The sequence below is a fragment of the Pocillopora damicornis genome, chromosome 10 (assembly GCF_964200805.1).
Source record: "Pocillopora damicornis chromosome 10, jaPocDami1.2, whole genome shotgun sequence".
NCBI lineage: Eukaryota > Metazoa > Cnidaria > Anthozoa > Scleractinia > Pocilloporidae > Pocillopora > Pocillopora damicornis.
The window spans coordinates 14,872,429-14,890,877 of record NC_142679.1 but is presented as its reverse complement, the minus strand read 5'-3'; the positions used below and the strand labels follow the sequence as shown (position 1 = coordinate 14,890,877).

Here is an 18,449-nt window from a genome sequence, read left to right as displayed (position 1 = left end):
TGCAAAAAAGGAACAATACTTACGAAACAGTTACGATACAGAAAGATTCTTGTAGGGTTGATGATTTTATTTTAAGACAAAGCACTCTGTACTATTTACAATGCATGGCTTTGAGAGCTATAAGACACATAAAAAAAAAGTCTGTTATGTTCCACAAATTTTTCCAATTTGTCTTTCCGACTTGTTGCTTCGTGATGCAGCCCTTTTAAAAGTGGCTTTGCGCCATGTACGGATTCTTTGCGATGGCTTTTTGGTAAGTACAATTGCAGTGATAGTAGAACGAAAAAATGAAAAGGTAGTATCGCTTGTTCCAGACGAATGTACAGTAATGATGGTCAATGATAATGCAATTGTCTTTATCTCTGGCCGATTGAGAGAATTATGATTATCCAAAACTGTCAAACACAAAGACCAATTACGTATAAATCTATTCAATGACCAATTGCTTATAAATCTTATCAAAGACCAATCACTTATAAATCTTATCATTGACAAATTTGAGGTTAAGAGAGGAGAGAACTGATTAAAATGTAGAATATTTTTATAAATGGGCACAAACAGTAAATAGTGACGTGGGATCGTCTACAAATTTGACCCTCATAATACTAAAACAGCCATTAATTATCGGTACTGTGACTACTTTAACTACGATTGTGTTCCAGCTGTGTGTCACTGAGAGAAATGTATCGATATGTTATCCACTTAGCACCTTCGCTTGGAGTTTGAAAATTGAAAGTCGTGCTGAGTATACTGATTGCATGAGTTCTCTCTCGTGCCAGTCTCTCATCTGTGTGGCAGGGTCTTGAATTTTCGAGTGCAGTTGACATGATATCCAACAAGTTTTATGTTTTGAAATTTGCCATAAATAGCTGCGTTGAGAAACGTCAAAGGTTCGCAAAGCTTCAAAAAAGAACTAAATGTTACTAATATTCGTAACGGTAACTTGATGCCTCATTACGCGAAAGTAAAACAAGTCATCTGTCCATGTTCGGAAATGTTTCTTGGAAAACTTCTTCTCTGATCGGGTCGACGTCGTCTATGGAGAATACTACTGTGTCATTACTTTTTGTGCTTTCATGCCTGTTTTTGTTAGGCAACTTGAGAAACTCGATGAGTTTTCTTTCCCAGTGGGGTTTTTCATGATTACTGCCATAGTCGATAACGCTTCTTTCTTGCAGATCTTCAGGCAGCGATCTTAAATCCACGTCATCTTTTCTTATAATGACCAAACTGTCGTCATTTTTTCTGAGAAGTCTATGCTTTGCTTGATTCAGTTCAAAATCACAAAAGCCACTTTTCAAAAAGTTCCTCGAGTAAACTACTACATTTTTGTAACTTTTACTAATACTATCCGACATCAGGTCATAGATAATACCACCAGCTCTGAAGTCTCTGTAATGGACTCGGCATTTGAACCCATGCTGTCCTTCAATGAGGGGCAGGAGCTCATCTTTCACCAATTCATTATCATCACTATTAAAAATTATGAATACCTCATGATTTTCAGGCTCAATATCTGGAAGTAACGAAAGCAAAATTTGTTAGACACACGTGGGAGGTTTTATCGTAAAGAACTCTGTAAAATTCTCAGACTTAAGTGTAGCTGATGAGGGTAAAAAGACACTGAGCAAATTCAAAAGATAGTACGGCCATTGGTATCGTTTTGGTAAAAATGAAATTGCCTCAAAGTTCAAGAAAATCTAACAGTTTCAGTCTACTAAATAGGACAAATTCGAAGTGGTGAAATAAATTTTTATGGATATGTATTATCCAAACGTGAATCCAAAGTTTGCCTGAGTCGTTTGCCCTTCTAGGAGATATTAGGAACTTTTGGCAGTTAGGACGGCAAAACCAAGGAAGACGTCGAATCAAAAATTAATACATATTTTAGTTGGAATTTCGCGACTGACTGGATGTGTGTACCATCTTTTATGGCGCCGAAAGTTAACCTCAGCATAGCGTATGAGAGCGGCGTTGAGTTCCAAATGGAAACTTAAATAATTTGCCGTCGGGGTTTCCTTTCTCGGACTACGCAAATTTTGATGATTTCACGTTGTTATTTTTCAGAGGATGGTTAAGAAATGTACACAGTTTTAAAACGCACGCGCTGAGCTATTGTTCTGCTAATTAGATTTCTGGTTTTGCCACGTCCTCGTTGCTATCGCCATCGTGGTTAGCTAAAGCTCCCTACTATTACTATTCTCAAGAGAATATAATAAAGTTCTTTTTTTGAAATAAAAATACAAACCACCAGGTGGACGATCATAGTTAAATCCCTCGCGTTTTACACAGATTCTAATAAACTTTTTATGGAAAACACCAGCCAATACTACAGCCAAGACACCAGCTACAGCACCGACGGAAATGGACACATATTTCATGGGTTTGTCAGAGCCTGGGAAAAAAATTATTTCATTATTAAATCAATTTCAACACTAGTTAATAAAAGGAATAACAAATTAATATTCTCTTAGCCCCCCCCCCCCCCCCCCTTTGGCAGTTAGTAAGAAGTCAATTCTAATCGTACCCTCTTTATACTCTGTTGGCGTCGACTGACCCTCCCCCCCCACCTCTGTACCCCCTAAAAACCATGATGTATGATGTACTCCTTCCCCAAAATCCTCCAAACTGCCCCCCCCCCTCCCCTCCAACCACAGTCGGTAAAGAAAAATTGGTTCTTTTGGAAGTTATTAGTAATAATTCGCACAAAGGCCAAGCTCTACACTAACAGAGTTCCGGAGCACAAACGAGGAAGAGGTACGAAGGAATGCAAGAGGTGGACGAAACTAACGATAACCTTTGTTTTAAAAGGGTCAGCACCTCACCTTTCGTCGTTTTCCTTGCTTTTGATGTTTCTGTGGCTATGGATGCTTTAACAGCTGTCGATGATTTCGTTGTTACCCTAACTGATGTCATAGTTTGTGATAGTGGTGGTGATGTTGAAGCTAAAATGTAAATTTAAGATGGATCTAAAGATCAAGTGAACGCTGAAAGTGCCTTCTTGAGGCCAAGTGTGAAATCATCAGAAATGAATATCCTACATGTTTGTGATTTATGGTGTTAAAATTGAAAACGGCTTTACTCAACTAAAAGGAAATAGGAAATTCTGAAATGGGGATGCCATCCCCCTCCACTAATTGGGTTAAATTGTCAGGAGGTTAAGACCATCTCAAAATTTCACCGTGAAGTCTGACATAATCCGAAAGTCTGAGGTCCGATCCCTCATGGAGAATTTTTTTCTTTGTCCCACGTCCGAAGGAAGAGCTTATCACCACTTAAAATTTACCAAATTTTATGCTTTATGTAGAGGGTCTTAATTGGGTTAACCGTTAGCCGTAAAATAGCCAAAAACATTTAGCCGTTGGGCGTAAAATTGGGAGATTTTAAACGTTAATCGTGAAAAAAGCTAACCGTAAAAACTGTCCCCTGTAGAGCGTGTTAGTTTTGTATCATTTTTGGGTAAACCGTTAGCTGTAAATAGCCAAAATTGTAACGGTTAGCCGTAAATCATTCCATTGAGACCCTATATTCAGTTATTGCTCTTTATCATTATTTTAATCGAATAGAACCTACTTTTATCGTCACAGAAAGACAGCATCCCAGTGACAGTCATATTAGTGGGGATGCTTACAACCTTCAAGTAGAAAAAAATTAGGGAATTTAAATGAATGAATAAAATATCGAAGGAACGGGGGAGTTGACGAACGAGCGGACCAACGAACGGATTGACGAAAAGATGAACAAATTTAATTCGTAAATGAAAAATTGAATGGGATAAAGAATGGACGGATGAGTGAATGCATACAAGCATTTCTGCATGCACGTAGATATACAAGCATCCTTCCATGCGTGCAAGAAGGGTTAGATGGATCAGTATATTATAAAAAGGCCAGTGAAATGACATATTTTAGTGCATTTAGAAATATGAGAGCAAAAGACGACACTAAAGCAAAAAGAGTAAAACATCAGGAAATCTGCATTTCACTCCTTGAACTTACCACTAGGTGAATATTCTCGCCCTGAATATAGCCATAACTAGATATGTTTATTCTGAAAGACGTTTGGTTCTAAAAACATGATAGGAGGAGAAAAGTACAACGTAAGTCCATGAAATCTGCCTTAATCAAAGCTTGATCATCTCCTGATACTATGCCTCTGGATATGACAGCTGGTGGAGAGAATTACGAATCATGCAGATGGGGGTTGAAAGGAAAAGTATGCCAAAAATATCATGCACGCAATTATTAAAAAAGTGTCATTAAGTGAACAAAAAACTCGCACGCTGCTGTTTTTAAATCTTGCTTATTGGCCTGGTCGCTCATCTGTGACGTAAAAAAGTCTTGCGCCCCCCCCCCCCCCCCCTTCACTTCTCCCCATTTTCTTTCCTATTCTCCATGTAATATATCTCTAGAGTTTGGAGGCATTCTTGATACCAGTAAGAGCAAATGATGATTTCTTTTTGTGTGTGAATTGCGTATATAGCAGGCTCTAATCGTTAGTCTTATTAGCATTTTTAGCATTTTTTCGCCGCCAGAAAGTTTGTGGCCTTGAGCAAGAGGTCTGCTAAGGCTCTAACGCCGATAATGAGGTGCCGAACCCTTTTCAGGACTCTCGCTGGCTGACTTTGATCAAGGCCTCAACCTCTCTCGCGGACGAAGAAAGACTGATGTCGCAATGCATTTAATGAGTGTCTGCTTACACAATGCGAACTGCAACTGTGGTATTGCGTTCGCATCCAGGTTGTTCAATTATATTGAAATAAAGGCGTCCGCAGTCGATATTCATCCCAATTGAAGACAGTTTTCGAAAGATTACGTTACTCTTTGGTATCTCAAATTGCGGAGGGCGACTGATGTTTTATGTACAATAGTTAAATTGTGGATATAAATCTTGAGGCTTCTCAAGCTGATAGTCTCCATTCAGTCTTTGCTGGAATAGCCACGAAACGTATGAGGGTATACACTTATTTTACCTGTTTACACAATACCAGTCGACCAGATCAATCAAATATCTTATGGATAGAGCTAGCAATGAGACCTCTCTTCTTACCTTCGGTACCTTAGCACAAAGTATATCACTGTCAAACGAGTAGCGAACAGAATAGCCTTTTAAAAAACCAGCGGTATCTATGAATTTAACAAAAATATTAGAGAGAATATAAGACTCTAGAACAAGTGCGGCAATTATTCCGACAACGAATATTTTCATGAAGTTTAGAGCGGAATTGTGAGAAATATATCATTCAAAGGATATATCTGTTTCGGATTGAAAAGTCTCAGAGGCCATGATATGAATAGGTTCAAGCGAACTTTTGTGCCTTGTAATAAATTGCAGACGTATAACTATAGATTTTCTCTATTGAAGTAAATCATGCTCGTAGTTTTCAGACAATTTTCAATCGGTCTTCAAATACCACATTTTCCCTACGCTTTTGCGCACTATAATACGTTTAACTCCAAGAAATGAGAGAGCTTTAAGAAACGCATCGTACTTACACCAGTCATCAAAACACTGTTCAGCCATTGCTATTCAGAAGCAGGTTCTAGTCCACCATTTTAATGAAACACTCAATTTTGTCAACAGCGTTGTGAGGTCTTATAGCTAACTCAGTGAAAATATTTATCTTCTGGCGAAAACTTCACTTTTTGCCAGCGATCTCCTGGTTCAATGACTGTTTTAAAAAAGCCACTAACAAAGTTACACTGCTTCGCTTGTGGAATAAGTGGATCTCTGTGTTCAGGGGCAAAGGCTAATAACGCCTTTTCTTTCTTTTTCCCTCTTTTTTTGCTTTTTTGTTTATTTGCTTTTGCTAGTTTTTTTTTCTACTCCTTTATTACTGCTGTTTGCGTTGTTTGGAATAATAAAGGACAGGCAATAAGCCAGTAACGCACCATTGATTGGACTCCAAGATACGTAAGCATACCAGTCGTCTGTGTTATCATACTGTCCGAATTTTACGGAGACATTGGATGCAAGCTGTATTTCAGGCACGGGTGAATTGTCATCAGCCCTGCTCGCACAGTCTAAAATAAAGGATAACCTTAAGCTACAAAAAAACAACTGTCTTAGTGGTGTATATTGAGGATCATGATACATTAAAGAGCGATGCGGATAGGAAAAATTTTTGTTCACCATTTAAGGCAAACGGCCGGGCTCCTGTGAGGGCGATGAAATGCCTGCCGAACAATCTTGTTCGAAAGTATTAAAATAAATCACCAACTCTAGCCAATCAGAGTTGACAAAAGAATCGGCAAAAAGGGTTAGTCAATAAAAAGTCAGTGGACATTTTCTTACAAAAGAGTGACGTCACGGAACACGATTAGTGTCAGGTTTGCGTAAACGTTCCCTCGCCTCCGTTTTACCCTGGGGGAGGGGGGGATACAGTTACACGTAAGCTACTCGTGGCCTGCTGGGAGCCTCCTGGCAACCTCTGGATTTTACCCGGTTTAAATAGCCTGCGACTAAGAAAAAACTCTTTCATCCTGAGCCAAGTTAATCGAAATAAGACTTGCGCTGGATTTAATTCTCTAAAAAGCTCTTTCCAGAGATCTTTTTCGCCAAACAGAAAACAGTTTATTCTTGGGCTAAGGTTGAAGAAAACCAAGTGATACTTTTCCTGCCTTAGCGGAATTTAAAAAATTTGGCGTGGTGATATTTTTCAGAATTTTTATGACAAACTGTTCAAGTTTCCCGCTCCAAAACGATGCCCATGTTCCAGCCGAAAACTTGTTAAACAAAATCAGATATACTTACCATAACTAAGAGATTGCCTCCGACGTCTTACAAAGGCAGTGATAGCATGTCGATAGAGGTCTGAAAAGAGAGAAGAAACGGATTTTAATCCAAAAATTACATTTCCTTTAAATATACGTAATACTTTTGCTTCTTTCACTGGAAAATTTAGACTGACTTTTTTATGGCTCAGGAATAACAGTGAGTTATAACTGATTTCCAAAGACAGCAGATTTAACTGAATGTATAGTTTTCTTATCTGTTTCAATCCAGTCTCGAATACTTTCAATTTTAATCATCCACGTCAATTTGGTACATTATTCTCTTCATTACTCTTCGCTCTCTTCAGTGATAATCATCGTTCCCTTGTTGGCTTAGAACCAAAGATAGCTCAAAGATAGTTTTATTTCCAAGCGCTAAAAATAGTCCCATGTGAGAGGCAAAAACATTGTCTTATTGTGATCTCTATTCAACTTTATAAGTATTATTTACCTCTCCTCCTTCTTAAACACTGATCGCAGGAGAGAGATGAGCTGGCCTGAAAAAATGCAAAACATAAAGGTAAAAAACATGATCTCTGTTTAAAGGACTGTGCGTAGGTCAAAGCTTTAAAATTGTAATCAAGATGTTTGTGGCTCTCGACTTCAAATTGGCAGACCAACAGTATTCTTCTGCCTCAACAGCGAAAGCGCTTTGAGTACTTGGAGGAAGACGCTAATGAATTTGAAATATCGCATTCAATTTTTCTATTTTCATTTACATCAATAAATTAGATCTTCTTCCCCTGCATTTCATGGATTTACTCTAAAGAGTGTTTGTTTAGCTCCATCCTGATGGATGGAGAAAGCTTTAATACATTCAGAATTGATCGAAACTGAAAAATGAGACGATCTTGGAGTTTTGACGCAGGCTAATGTTATCATTTAATTTCTATAAAAAAAAAAAAAGGAAAGCACTGATCAGGGCTTTCAATTCAACAGTTGCAAATTAAGCAGAAAACGCAAAAATAGCCGTTCCAAATTGGTACAAATAAAAGCCTAGTATCCATTTCCGCGTGAATAGTGCTTGGGCCTCAAATTGCTTTCATTCCTTTCATGATCTTCATTGTCCCTCTAGTTTATGCTCATTTCGTGTCAAAAGGTGTGGTTCCATTCAAATAACAGCATCAAACATGACTCTATACATATCTATTCTTATTGGGTGGATAATCTGTCGGTATCTTAGGTAACGAGAGGTTAGATCTCAACCACTTATTGAAGTGATAGGGTTAACCACTACTTAGGGAGAGTGGAAAATATGTTTTGCTGGTGTGAATGGGGCCTAAATTTATTTCAGATCTATGACCTGTTGGAGCACTAATCTTTGTGGTTCGTTCATTCTATCGAAGAAGCAATTCCCATAACTTGTGGATAAACGAAAACAAGTTATACTTTTGTAATCAAAATTTACGAAGTAGACCTCATACTCATGGTTTTAACGCATATTAGATGAGATAAAGAAATGACTGCTTTTGAATATGTTAACTTTTAATTGTATATAAAAGAATCGACTGATAAAGAAAAATATTGGATGTTGTCGACCACAATTATTTACCTGTCACGTTCCACACGTTGTTAAAATTCTCTCTTCTTTGTTCTAAACGAGTGGTTATCATTATCATTCTTACTCGAGGCAGCCCGAGGTGAAAAAAAATTGTATTTTAATGAACAGTAGACAAAAGACTGAAAACACAATTTATTAACACGCAAAAGTAAATACAGATAGCAAGATAACAAACTCTTGTTGGCTCAGCACATTTGTTTTCGAACCCCAGATCGCGTGACCTTCACGAAGAATGCACATGATCGAAACTTGTCTGTCCTGATGTACGACAAATTTTCCTTTGTGCGTGCCATGCCAGAACCTGCGAAAATTGGCTTGAACCGGAATCGTTTAAGTCTCTGGTCCAAACCTAATGTATTGTTGATAATTGCAATATATTGATTTCGGTAGACTTTCTCGGTGTTTATCGCCTAGTAATGTTTTCATTTATGATTTGGTAATTATTTTCTTTTTCTTTAAATTTCAACGTGAATTCTAATAATAATCAAGAAAAGTGAAGTAAAGAAAGTTTTATAACACACTTCCTAAATTCAGCCATTCCCAGCAATTTTCACAGGTGTAGGATGTTTTCCAAGCTAATGGCATGGAGGGAACAAAACAATGCCATGTAGGAGGAAATTTTATGTTCAAACGTTAATTTATTCTCTTTCGTTTTCTGTCTTTCCCGTGCAAACAAACAGTAAGATCTTAAAAATTCCGGTTTGCTTCCTTTAATGTAAATGATCACTAATTCTGGAAATCGTGTCCTGATTGTAAACAATCTACCCTAAGACCCCGACACTGAACGCTATTTCAGTATTGCTAACTTCATGAAAATGGGTTACGCGGCAAACTTCGTTTCGCAATTCCTTAGCCTTGCTGTATTTTCAAGTTTAGTAAAATTTCACAATAGGCTCATAATTGTCTCGAGGGCAAACTAGAAACTAAACGTATTATGATAAACATACTCTGCGGTAAACAAAAGTCGATGACAACTATAAATGCACGAAAGAACACGAATAAAACATTGTCGCTAATTTGCAAACATTGTTGATGCAACAATTTCTGAGGTACTGAAGTTTTTGGGCCAACTCAAAAGAAAACTCGAAGGAGCGGGAGACAGGATAAATTCATGTTCACATCTTGATTTCACGTCCAACAGGGTTAAGTTTGTTCGACTGCTAATTGAATATACCTCAGTGCTTCGCAAATAAATATGACTTGAGCAAATTATATTCCCTGTTTGAGATAATATATTTTCTAAATTGAAGCAATCACTCAACGAAAATAGTGCTCCATGTGACCAAGCGAAAAGAGAGGTATTTCAGAGTAAAATCATCTGGCCAAAGCACAAAAAGGGATTGAAAAACTCAATACGACGTGATCGTGCATTAAAGCATCAATCATTTGATGCTACATTAACTTCATTGACCTATAATATGTATGATCAAGCAAACCATGTTAAATCTTTATTACCGAATTTGCATGGAAGATTATTAGCTCCATTTCTGTTTGCACTATCATATCTGGCAAACTAATTTAGAAATTGGTGAAATTGATGACATTTCTTTTTAACCGCACTTTGAGCTGAATAAAGCAAAGGCCTTCGGTACGAAATTTTCTTCGGTTGATCTCTGCAGTCGAATTCTTCAAGGCAATACTCCTGGATGTTTTGGTATCATTAACGGTAATTGTCGTCAAATATCACATGCACAGAATTTACTTTGTTAATTTTTTTGTTTGTATACAAATATCAGAAATTCGCGGCAGCCACAACTCTGCCTTGAACGCTTCAAGTGAATTTTGCGATTAAAACCTCTATACTTTCAAAACGCTACATTCTCAGCCAACGGCCGATTTCACCATAACATGGAAATTTCGATGTAAATGGAAGAGAAAGAGACAACTTACCCGAGCTCTCTTGGTCAAAGATTTCTGCTCGTCCCAGCCGCAGGCTCGTAGGCACCCTGCTATGTTGTGTTCATCTTGGTCTAAACATTCTGTCAACGTTCCAGTGATAATAAGTGCCCCTACTGCAGCTATGATGATTCTCGCATTCATGGGGTCTATTGTTACTCTCAAATCAATTGCCACAACTAAAAGGCACGTTAACCAAGAATCGGCGCTCGTTGTCTTGGGTAGAGAAGCTGAAATAGCACCATAACCAAGGTCGACTGGAATCGACTGACTATCATTGTTTTGTGATGCAGATTTAACTGCACTAAGACATGCTATCTAAGTAAGTATAATTTCACACCTGGATAATTATGTCACATTTCATTCCCAAGATCGATGAATAAATTATCCTTGTCAATATTTCAAAGAAAATTTCTTTTTTTTGAAATTTCAGGAAAATTTCTCAGAGGTCGTTTTCGGTTATTGAAATCGTTTCCTGGATGTTTTGGTATCGTGTTTTGGAAGAGTGCCTAATAAGGAGAATGTTGCCAAAATTTATAACCGTAAAAAACCCACAGCAGATTAAAAGCTCAGGCTAGTACAACACAACCCGCAGCAATGAACTATACTTGCAATTAATCCTTAATTCATCACTTGCTTGTGAGACGAGGCAAACTCTCGCTTTTTTTAACTGGATCTGTGCTGTTCTCTTCTGCTTCCGAATGAACTTCTACGTTTTTCAAGTAAATACTCCTACTAAACCTTAATGATTCCATACGAAACGTTTTTATTTATTTACCTCTATAGTTATCTATTAATTAATTAATTCCATCATCTAATCGTCAGATGCTCATTAGGTTTCAAATCTGAAGAACTATAATTTGCTCCATCGACCGGACTTTGTATATCTGCTAAGCTTACTAATTTTAGCGCATATATTGAACCAGCTTCAAAGTCTTGGTAACGGATGCGATACCAATTAAACGAAATCGAGCTTCAAGCATCCAGTTTTTATTAGATTGCGTTTGGAGTTTCGTCTCCAAATTTTGAGAACAATGAAAGATAAAAATTACATTATCACTGTATTTTTTTTCCTTTAACGGAGTAATGAGGGCGGATTAGATCCACGGAAAGCCATATGCACTCAAAAATTAATTCATATTCCCGAGCGATCAAGTAACACCTTAAGCTAAAATTATGCATGTTAAGAAAACAGTGGAGCCAAGCATTCAGAGCAGGCGGTGTGCGCAGTCCGATTACGTTGCATTGTGGTAGCTTCATTTTCAATATGGCGACCAAAGCTGCAGAATTCCGCAGATTTTGACGGAACATTCCGTAAAAAAGTGAGGCCGTTCCTTTTCCCTTTCACCATAGATAAATGTAATTTGATTTATTCTGAATTTGTAAAAGTATTTTTCGTACGTATTTGTCGCGTATTCTATGGTTCTGAAGGGCAAACGCAATCACTGTTTTTTTTGGTATGTAATTTGAGGCCATATTTCGAGAAGGTCAAATTTGATGTACGTCGCAGTTTGGAGCCTTTCAAAGATTTGGGTGGCCGCTTTGATCCTTCTTTAACAGCTCTGACCAAACGCTCTCAAATGCTCTCCGACGGTATATGTGTTTCTCGCATTTTAAGTGCTGGTGTTTGAGACCGATTATGGCCGGGAAAAGGCCTATTGTTGCGTTACACAGCGCTACTATTGTATACTCAATTGTGTTGTAAATCTACTTTCCTAAGAAAAAGCAAATTAACTTATCGCGAATGTTGTATGGTAAATCAACTATCTTGATCATTGAAAGAAGAACAGTTGAATTAGAGCAATGAAAGGAGTCACTAGACCAATTAATAGCTCTACAATGCGCACGGCGACACGCCGGGTAAGCCGAAAAGCAAAGGGGAGTCGATCGTTAAAAGGTGTTGATAGGCCTATGCGACTCTCGCCATTCGCTTGCGCTTTTAAATCTTCTAACCTGAAAGCTTAGATGTTATTTGGATATTCATCAGTGACTTTCGTTAGCGATACGATAGCAAGGGTTAGTTTTAAGGTGTCATTTCCCCGTCTGTATGTTTTTAAGGTTTGGCAAAGCCTGATGGGATTGTGTTACAAAAGGTAATATTTTCATGTATACGCACTATTTTTTTTTGTTTTTAAGTATCAGTCTCTCCCGCAGAGAACAACTCTAGAGATACGTTTCTCAAAACCTTATTTTAGGTATTCTCTATTCTTTAAGCATATTTGAAACTCTGTACTTTTTTTATTAAACGTTGAACGTGACGAATTTGGTCTTAGGAGGCGTAAGGCTTCTCCTCTCACGAATCCCGTATTTACGCCTTTAAGTGTATGACATAAAAATAGTTCTTGTATTAGAGGGTCGCTGCCTCTTTGGAATGCGTTTGCATGTCAAGGGTCGATTCCCTGTTAAATAACTCGCGAATTTGATATTATCCACATAGCCATCGGCTGTGAGTGTAACTGCCGCCAAATGAATAGATAAACAAGAAAGGCTGCAGTTTCGATTCTTTTTGAATCTCTTCAGTTTTCTTTTACGACGACGAAATTTGTGACGGAGGAATAATAGGAGTCGCACACGCTCGCAAACACTTTTTAACTTTCGAAGGAACGGCAACAGACAGTGGATTCTATTACATTCCACGTTTACTCACACTGTCCTGCTGCCACCAGAAATGTTCACTCGACCGCGAAAGGACGCAAATGACTCACTTTTCACTTTACGACCATGATGCAACGCAATCAGAATGCGCACACCGCCTGCATTCAGAGTAGGGATTAAAAGACCATATCCCGGAAGTGAAAACTCGACAAGGCCCAACGAACGAAGAGGAGGCCAAAATCGAACCAGGCTCAAAGAAGGAGCACCTACAACAGAACTGATTTGTTTACGTCTGGTCTATGACTTATAGCAAGCAAGTAAGATAAATACCTTGACATCTAGGGCTCTCCCCGTGTGGAACAGAGAACTTTCTACATAAGACAGCAGCTACTATAATCATGCACACGACACCTGCCGTCGACCAACGGAAATAAGCACATACCTCATGGTTTTGTTATAACCTGGATAAATACGAATTATGTATAGATAGATGTCAATAATTTTGTCATGAGTGGGAAACAAAGTAAAAAATCTGAGTCCCTAGCAAAGAAGCAGGTCCTAGACCGGAATCCACTCTCAGATGCTCTACCACTAAGCCTAAGAGAAACTCTGTTGTGAGTTAGGCCATCATGGGGTACATACCTGAGTTGTGACCAGCTTCCTGATGGGATCGGCGTTAGCTTTGTTATTGATATCCAGAATATTTACTTTCCGACATGTATTTATAAACATTGCAAGGGAAACTTCATTGGACACATTGGAGGGCTGGAAATAAATTTTTGGAGAAGCTATTAGTAAAGGTAAAGAACACACTCAATTGTATCTGTCAAACAGTGTGCACAGAACACATTCCAAAACTGTTAAGATTTAAACAAATCTTCGTAGCTTCTCTGCATTTTAATTCAATGTTGTGTAGTATACGACTCCTAAATTTGCTTAATCTAGAGTTAATCCAGTTTCAGAGCTTTATTCTTTCTTTACAGATAGACAAACTGCATTATGTTTTCATGATATAGGTAACTGCTATCACGGTCAGTTAGCTATTAGAGGACTAAAGACCCTAACTAAAAGATCTAGTAATCAGTTGGAGATTCATGTTGAATTTGTTTTGAAGAATTTTAAGACTTTACCGATAAGAGAAGATAACCAAAATCCTTGCTAAACCGTCATGGTTTAGATTCAGATCAAGAAGACCAACGGATATAAAGTCGATTTTGCTATACCACTCTGAGTGGCGCAGGGCGACGAGAAGGACATGAGATACCTAGTTGCCCTCTTATTAGGTCTGTCTACAGGAGTATCATTCACAACACCCTTAGCCTTGTTCGATTTAATGTAAAAGTGTCTGTTTGAAAAAGTAACTCTTACTGTGAATGAGATCAAAATTCTAAATCAGAAATGAATTTCACATCTCTGGAATTTGCCATAATCCAAAAGGGGTAGTCAAATTGTAGAGCTTAATTTTTGTACGCTGCTTGTTAGAAATATTTCATAATATAATAATGTTGTTATTAACAACCGATGTAAAGGAATATGATAAAAATGATGAAAAGAATACTAACGCGACTTAAAAATAAGCTCCTCTATTATTTTGTTCTCATGCAAACTAAATGACTCAAAAAAATTCCGAATCACCTCTGAATATTTGTTTGATGGCAACCATTTTAAAGAGATCCTTCACAGTAGATGTAAATGCAACTTTGTTCCATCCAAATTTCCCAAAGGGAAACTCACGATTAGATACATACTTGAAGGTAAAGAGATTCACGAGGTCTTCCAAGATTTATACAAGGTAACTCAATAGACTATCAATATTTGAATTGCGCTTATTCAAAGCGTCGAGGTTAGTTTTTCCTTAATTACCCAATTTATTTTAACATGTTAATGATTAAGCTCAACACATTTAATTTTTAATGTAAATGGCAGTTTCATCCACTCGACAATAGAACTATAGGTTATGGAAGTTATGTCTCTGCGATAGCTAACCTAAAATGGAAACTACTAAGCTCTAAAATTTTCAGCATAATCAGAAATTTTAACCAAGAATTCCAAGTTGGCTAGCCAATCAGTGTTATCCTTAACTGATGGTATTAGTCTGGAAAGATCGCGTTGGAAGACTAATTGTACTGTAAGAAATTGGATCACTTTTGGCTAGGATACATAGTACCTTAGTCAATGAATGAGTAGTTAACTACCGCTGAAGGGAAATATGTTTTGTGTACTATCGATAAAAAACCTGGTCAACATTTCAAAATTGCGCTCTGCGAAAAAAACTATCTCTGTTTTTTGTTCGTGTTTTGAACAATAAACACTGACAACGGCAATAATTAAGAAAGCTAGTACGCGTACGCCATTGAGAGAACAGAGAAAAGAAATGTAACAGGTTTATGGCAAATCAGTTGAGTTGAAGAAAATTACAAGAATGTTGAAAAACTTTGTAAAACTACGCGCTAATATTAAGAAATTTTTGAGCTTCTATGGGTGATCAAAGTCAAATAACCATGCCACTCTCAGCGATGCAATGTCACCCCCTCACTGCAAGCCGCCACTACATTGATTTCAAAGTCGAAATCTTCAATCTGTCGTAATAGAAATGTAGGGGTTGCTTCTGCTTACAGAAAAAAACTACGAATTTAATTTTTCAATTAATCTGATTACTTGTATGTACAAAGGACTGTTTTATAATGTAATGAGGCCACGACAAATTCGAATATCTAAGCTACACCTTGCAATGAAATTTAAAAAAAAACATATTCTTTGAAAATTTTGTGCTGCATGATTTGTGTGTAATTTCACTGTCACTTGAACAACTACATTTAAATTTAGAACTACATTCATATACATTGCTGTCATAAGATCAATTCTTTATCGTTATAGCTCTTATAACTTTTTTTAATAACTCTTTCCTTCAACTGTGGTCGAAAGGTCGTTGTTCTTTTTCGTCACCTTTGCCAACACATCACTTGGTGTTAGCGCGATCTCCTCGGGGTTTATTGTAATTTTAACCCACGTCTCGGCTCGTACTTTTTGCCTCTGTTTACCGCTTGTAATTGAGTCCATCGTTTAAATGTTTAAATCCCCTTATATTTTCGCCGACTGTGCGACCAACGCGATCGCAGGAGGATTCATTGAGCTTGTAGCCGAGAGGCAGGATGCTCGCCTGAAATGAATCATATACTCTACGAGGCATCCAGTAAAACTCTCTGCATTTCCAGGCTGCTTCACCACTCATTTGAATCATGTAAACTGGATTGCTTTCCTCAAGAAAAGGTGGAACTACTTGTATAAGATGAGGGTGGATCGGGGGTTCTATGAGCTCTGAAAAGAGCTCCCGATCACGATCATTTTGTCTTTGATCATTCATCATCGCGCGGTTTAGTTGCATAAAGCAGCTGATGCGCTAAGATCATTTTTAAAACTCACGGTAAATCGTCTATTTTACAAATGAATAAAGGGGTAAGTTTCTAAAGAAACTGTGGTGCTGCGTCGGTGGGAGAGTATAGCAGGTAATTTAGTGTTAACAACTGGGTTGAAAACGTAAATTAGCCACCGTAAAGGGTAAAAAAGCTGACGTTTCGAGCGTTAGCCCTTCGTCAGAGCGATTAGAGGAATTGTGGGTTGTGTGTGGGTTTATATGCAGAAAGTGGAGCTACGCCATTGGTGGGAATATGGTGACGAGAAAACAGGAATAAATTAGTTGAATGAAAAACGCTCGTTGATTCCTTGGGGATTAAGGGTGCCGATTTTGAATACAAATTTTTGTTCTAATGTTTTACGGCTTTCCGAACTGCCTAGATGTAAGGAAAGGCCGCAAACTGCCATATGCTGTTTAGAATGATTAGAAAGATTAAAGTGTCTAGCGACTGGTTTGGATGCGTCCTTATCATTTCTTTCCACATCGCGAAGGTGTTCTCGGAATCGGTCACCCAGTCGTCTTCCTGTTTCCCCGATGTAAAACTTATTGCAACAAGTGCAAGTTATGCAGTAAATAACATTGGCGGAGGTACACGTAAAGTGATCAATGATCTTAATGGATCTTTTGGGTCCCGATATTTTCTCTACGTTATGAATGAAAGGACAAGTTTTGCATCGTGAGCGAGCGCATTTAAAAGTTCCAGATTGGTCATTGGTTTGAAATGAACTCCTGACTAAAAAGTTGCCTATGTTTTTGTCACGTTTGAATGAAATAAGTGGGGGTTGCGAAAAGATAGTGCCAGTCTCTGAATCGTTTTGGAGTAATTTAAAATTTTTAAGAAAGACTTAACTGCGTGGTTGTGAGGGTGAAATGTAAGAGTAAATGGAATGCGGTCAGTGTTTTCCTTCTCGACCGTTTGTAGTGCTGCCTGTCGATCGATTTGTTGGGCACAGTGGTGGCCCGCTTGAACGACAGAAACAGGATAGCCACGTTTATCGAAAAACTGGCACATTGCCTCTGATTTTTCGGAAAACAATTCACTCAATTTATAGCCGCCGTCAATTCCTTTCATCCGGCTCTTAAGATTTTAGTTTGAGTTTGTGCGATTAATTTCATGGTAAAATACTTCTTCTGTCTTCTCTCTCTCTCGCTTTCCACTGACGCTGCTTCATTCATTCACCACAGTGATATGACTACGCCACAAAATGGTTCCACGTCTTCTGCCGCCGAAGCCGATTTTCCGGTCTAAATTCATCTTTCTGGTAGCCTGAAACCCCGAATTCTCAGTTGGTTAACCAAGTGTTCTCGCTTTTCAAGGTACGATAACTCACTTTCCAATAGGAGGAAAAAGGCAAACAGTTGGAAGAAACCGCTAAAATCGGAAAAGAAGCTTCTGCGACTAAGTTTAAGGGAAATAGTAAGCAGTTCGAGTTGAATTCTCTCTTGAATAGCATTTTGACTCAAATTGAAGGCAGCGTCGAGAACCCATCCAAGGTTCTCAAGTTCGTCGCCGAAGGAGAACAGGTAATCAAGGAGCGTCAGAAGCTGATCAAGGTTGCCGATAAAATTGGGAGGGTTGCCTTGTGGTTCAAGAGTACGAGTCCGACGATCTCGCGTCTGATTCAGAGGATGAGAAAAAGCTTCGCAAGGCAAAAAGCGCTGTGGAGAGGAAAAGAAAAGAAATCAAGAGCATCAGTGGTAATGCGCTCAAAAAAATTTAAGTCCGGTAGTGATTCTCAGCTTTTTGTAGTAGGATCCCTTACTGTTTTACTTTGAGAAGTCTCGCGTTGGTTGGATTACCTGAGCAACCAACTATCAAGCTGTTTTGGTTATGTCTTTCCGCTTGCTTAGAGTCTCTACATACCAGCTGGGGGGTTCAAAGAGGTGCTAGTTTTTATAACAAGAAGATCAGTAAATTTCTCTCTAGATTCTGGAATCCAGGCTGCAGTGAGGTGGATTTTTTCGTTCAAAATCTGGTTGGCGAAAATTGCTTAGTTGTTCCCCCTGTAAGCTTAATTTCTAGAGCGATTCACTATCTCTACGTTTCCAATTTGGGAATCCCTACCGGGCTTAAAGCACTCTACCCAAATTACCCTAGGACATGATATTCATGATTTTAAAAGTATTATTCACGAAATGTTTCTAAATAAACCAGCCAATTTGCCAGCCAGAAACATCGATTAAAGTCTTGGTATGTTCACACAATACA

At 38.2% G+C, this 18,449-nt stretch overlaps 1 protein-coding gene across 1 annotated transcript; it reads right to left on the bottom strand.

Moving 5' to 3' along the window:
• Window positions 1-52: 52 nt before the first annotated feature.
• Window positions 53-13,587, bottom strand: LOC113665464 (uncharacterized). Its single transcript, XM_027181162.2, has 12 exons — window positions 13,468-13,587; window positions 13,156-13,286; window positions 10,225-10,460; window positions 7,225-7,270; window positions 6,754-6,813; window positions 5,892-6,023; window positions 5,050-5,126; window positions 3,999-4,067; window positions 3,574-3,634; window positions 2,826-2,945; window positions 2,249-2,395; window positions 53-1,516 (listed from the first exon to the last, which is right to left on the bottom strand). The coding sequence occupies exons 2-12, from the start codon at window positions 13,223-13,225 to the stop codon at window positions 975-977; spliced, it is 1,560 nt and encodes a 519-aa protein (XP_027036963.2). The 5' UTR covers window positions 13,226-13,286; window positions 13,468-13,587; the 3' UTR covers window positions 53-974.
• Window positions 13,588-18,449: the final 4,862 nt, after the last annotated feature.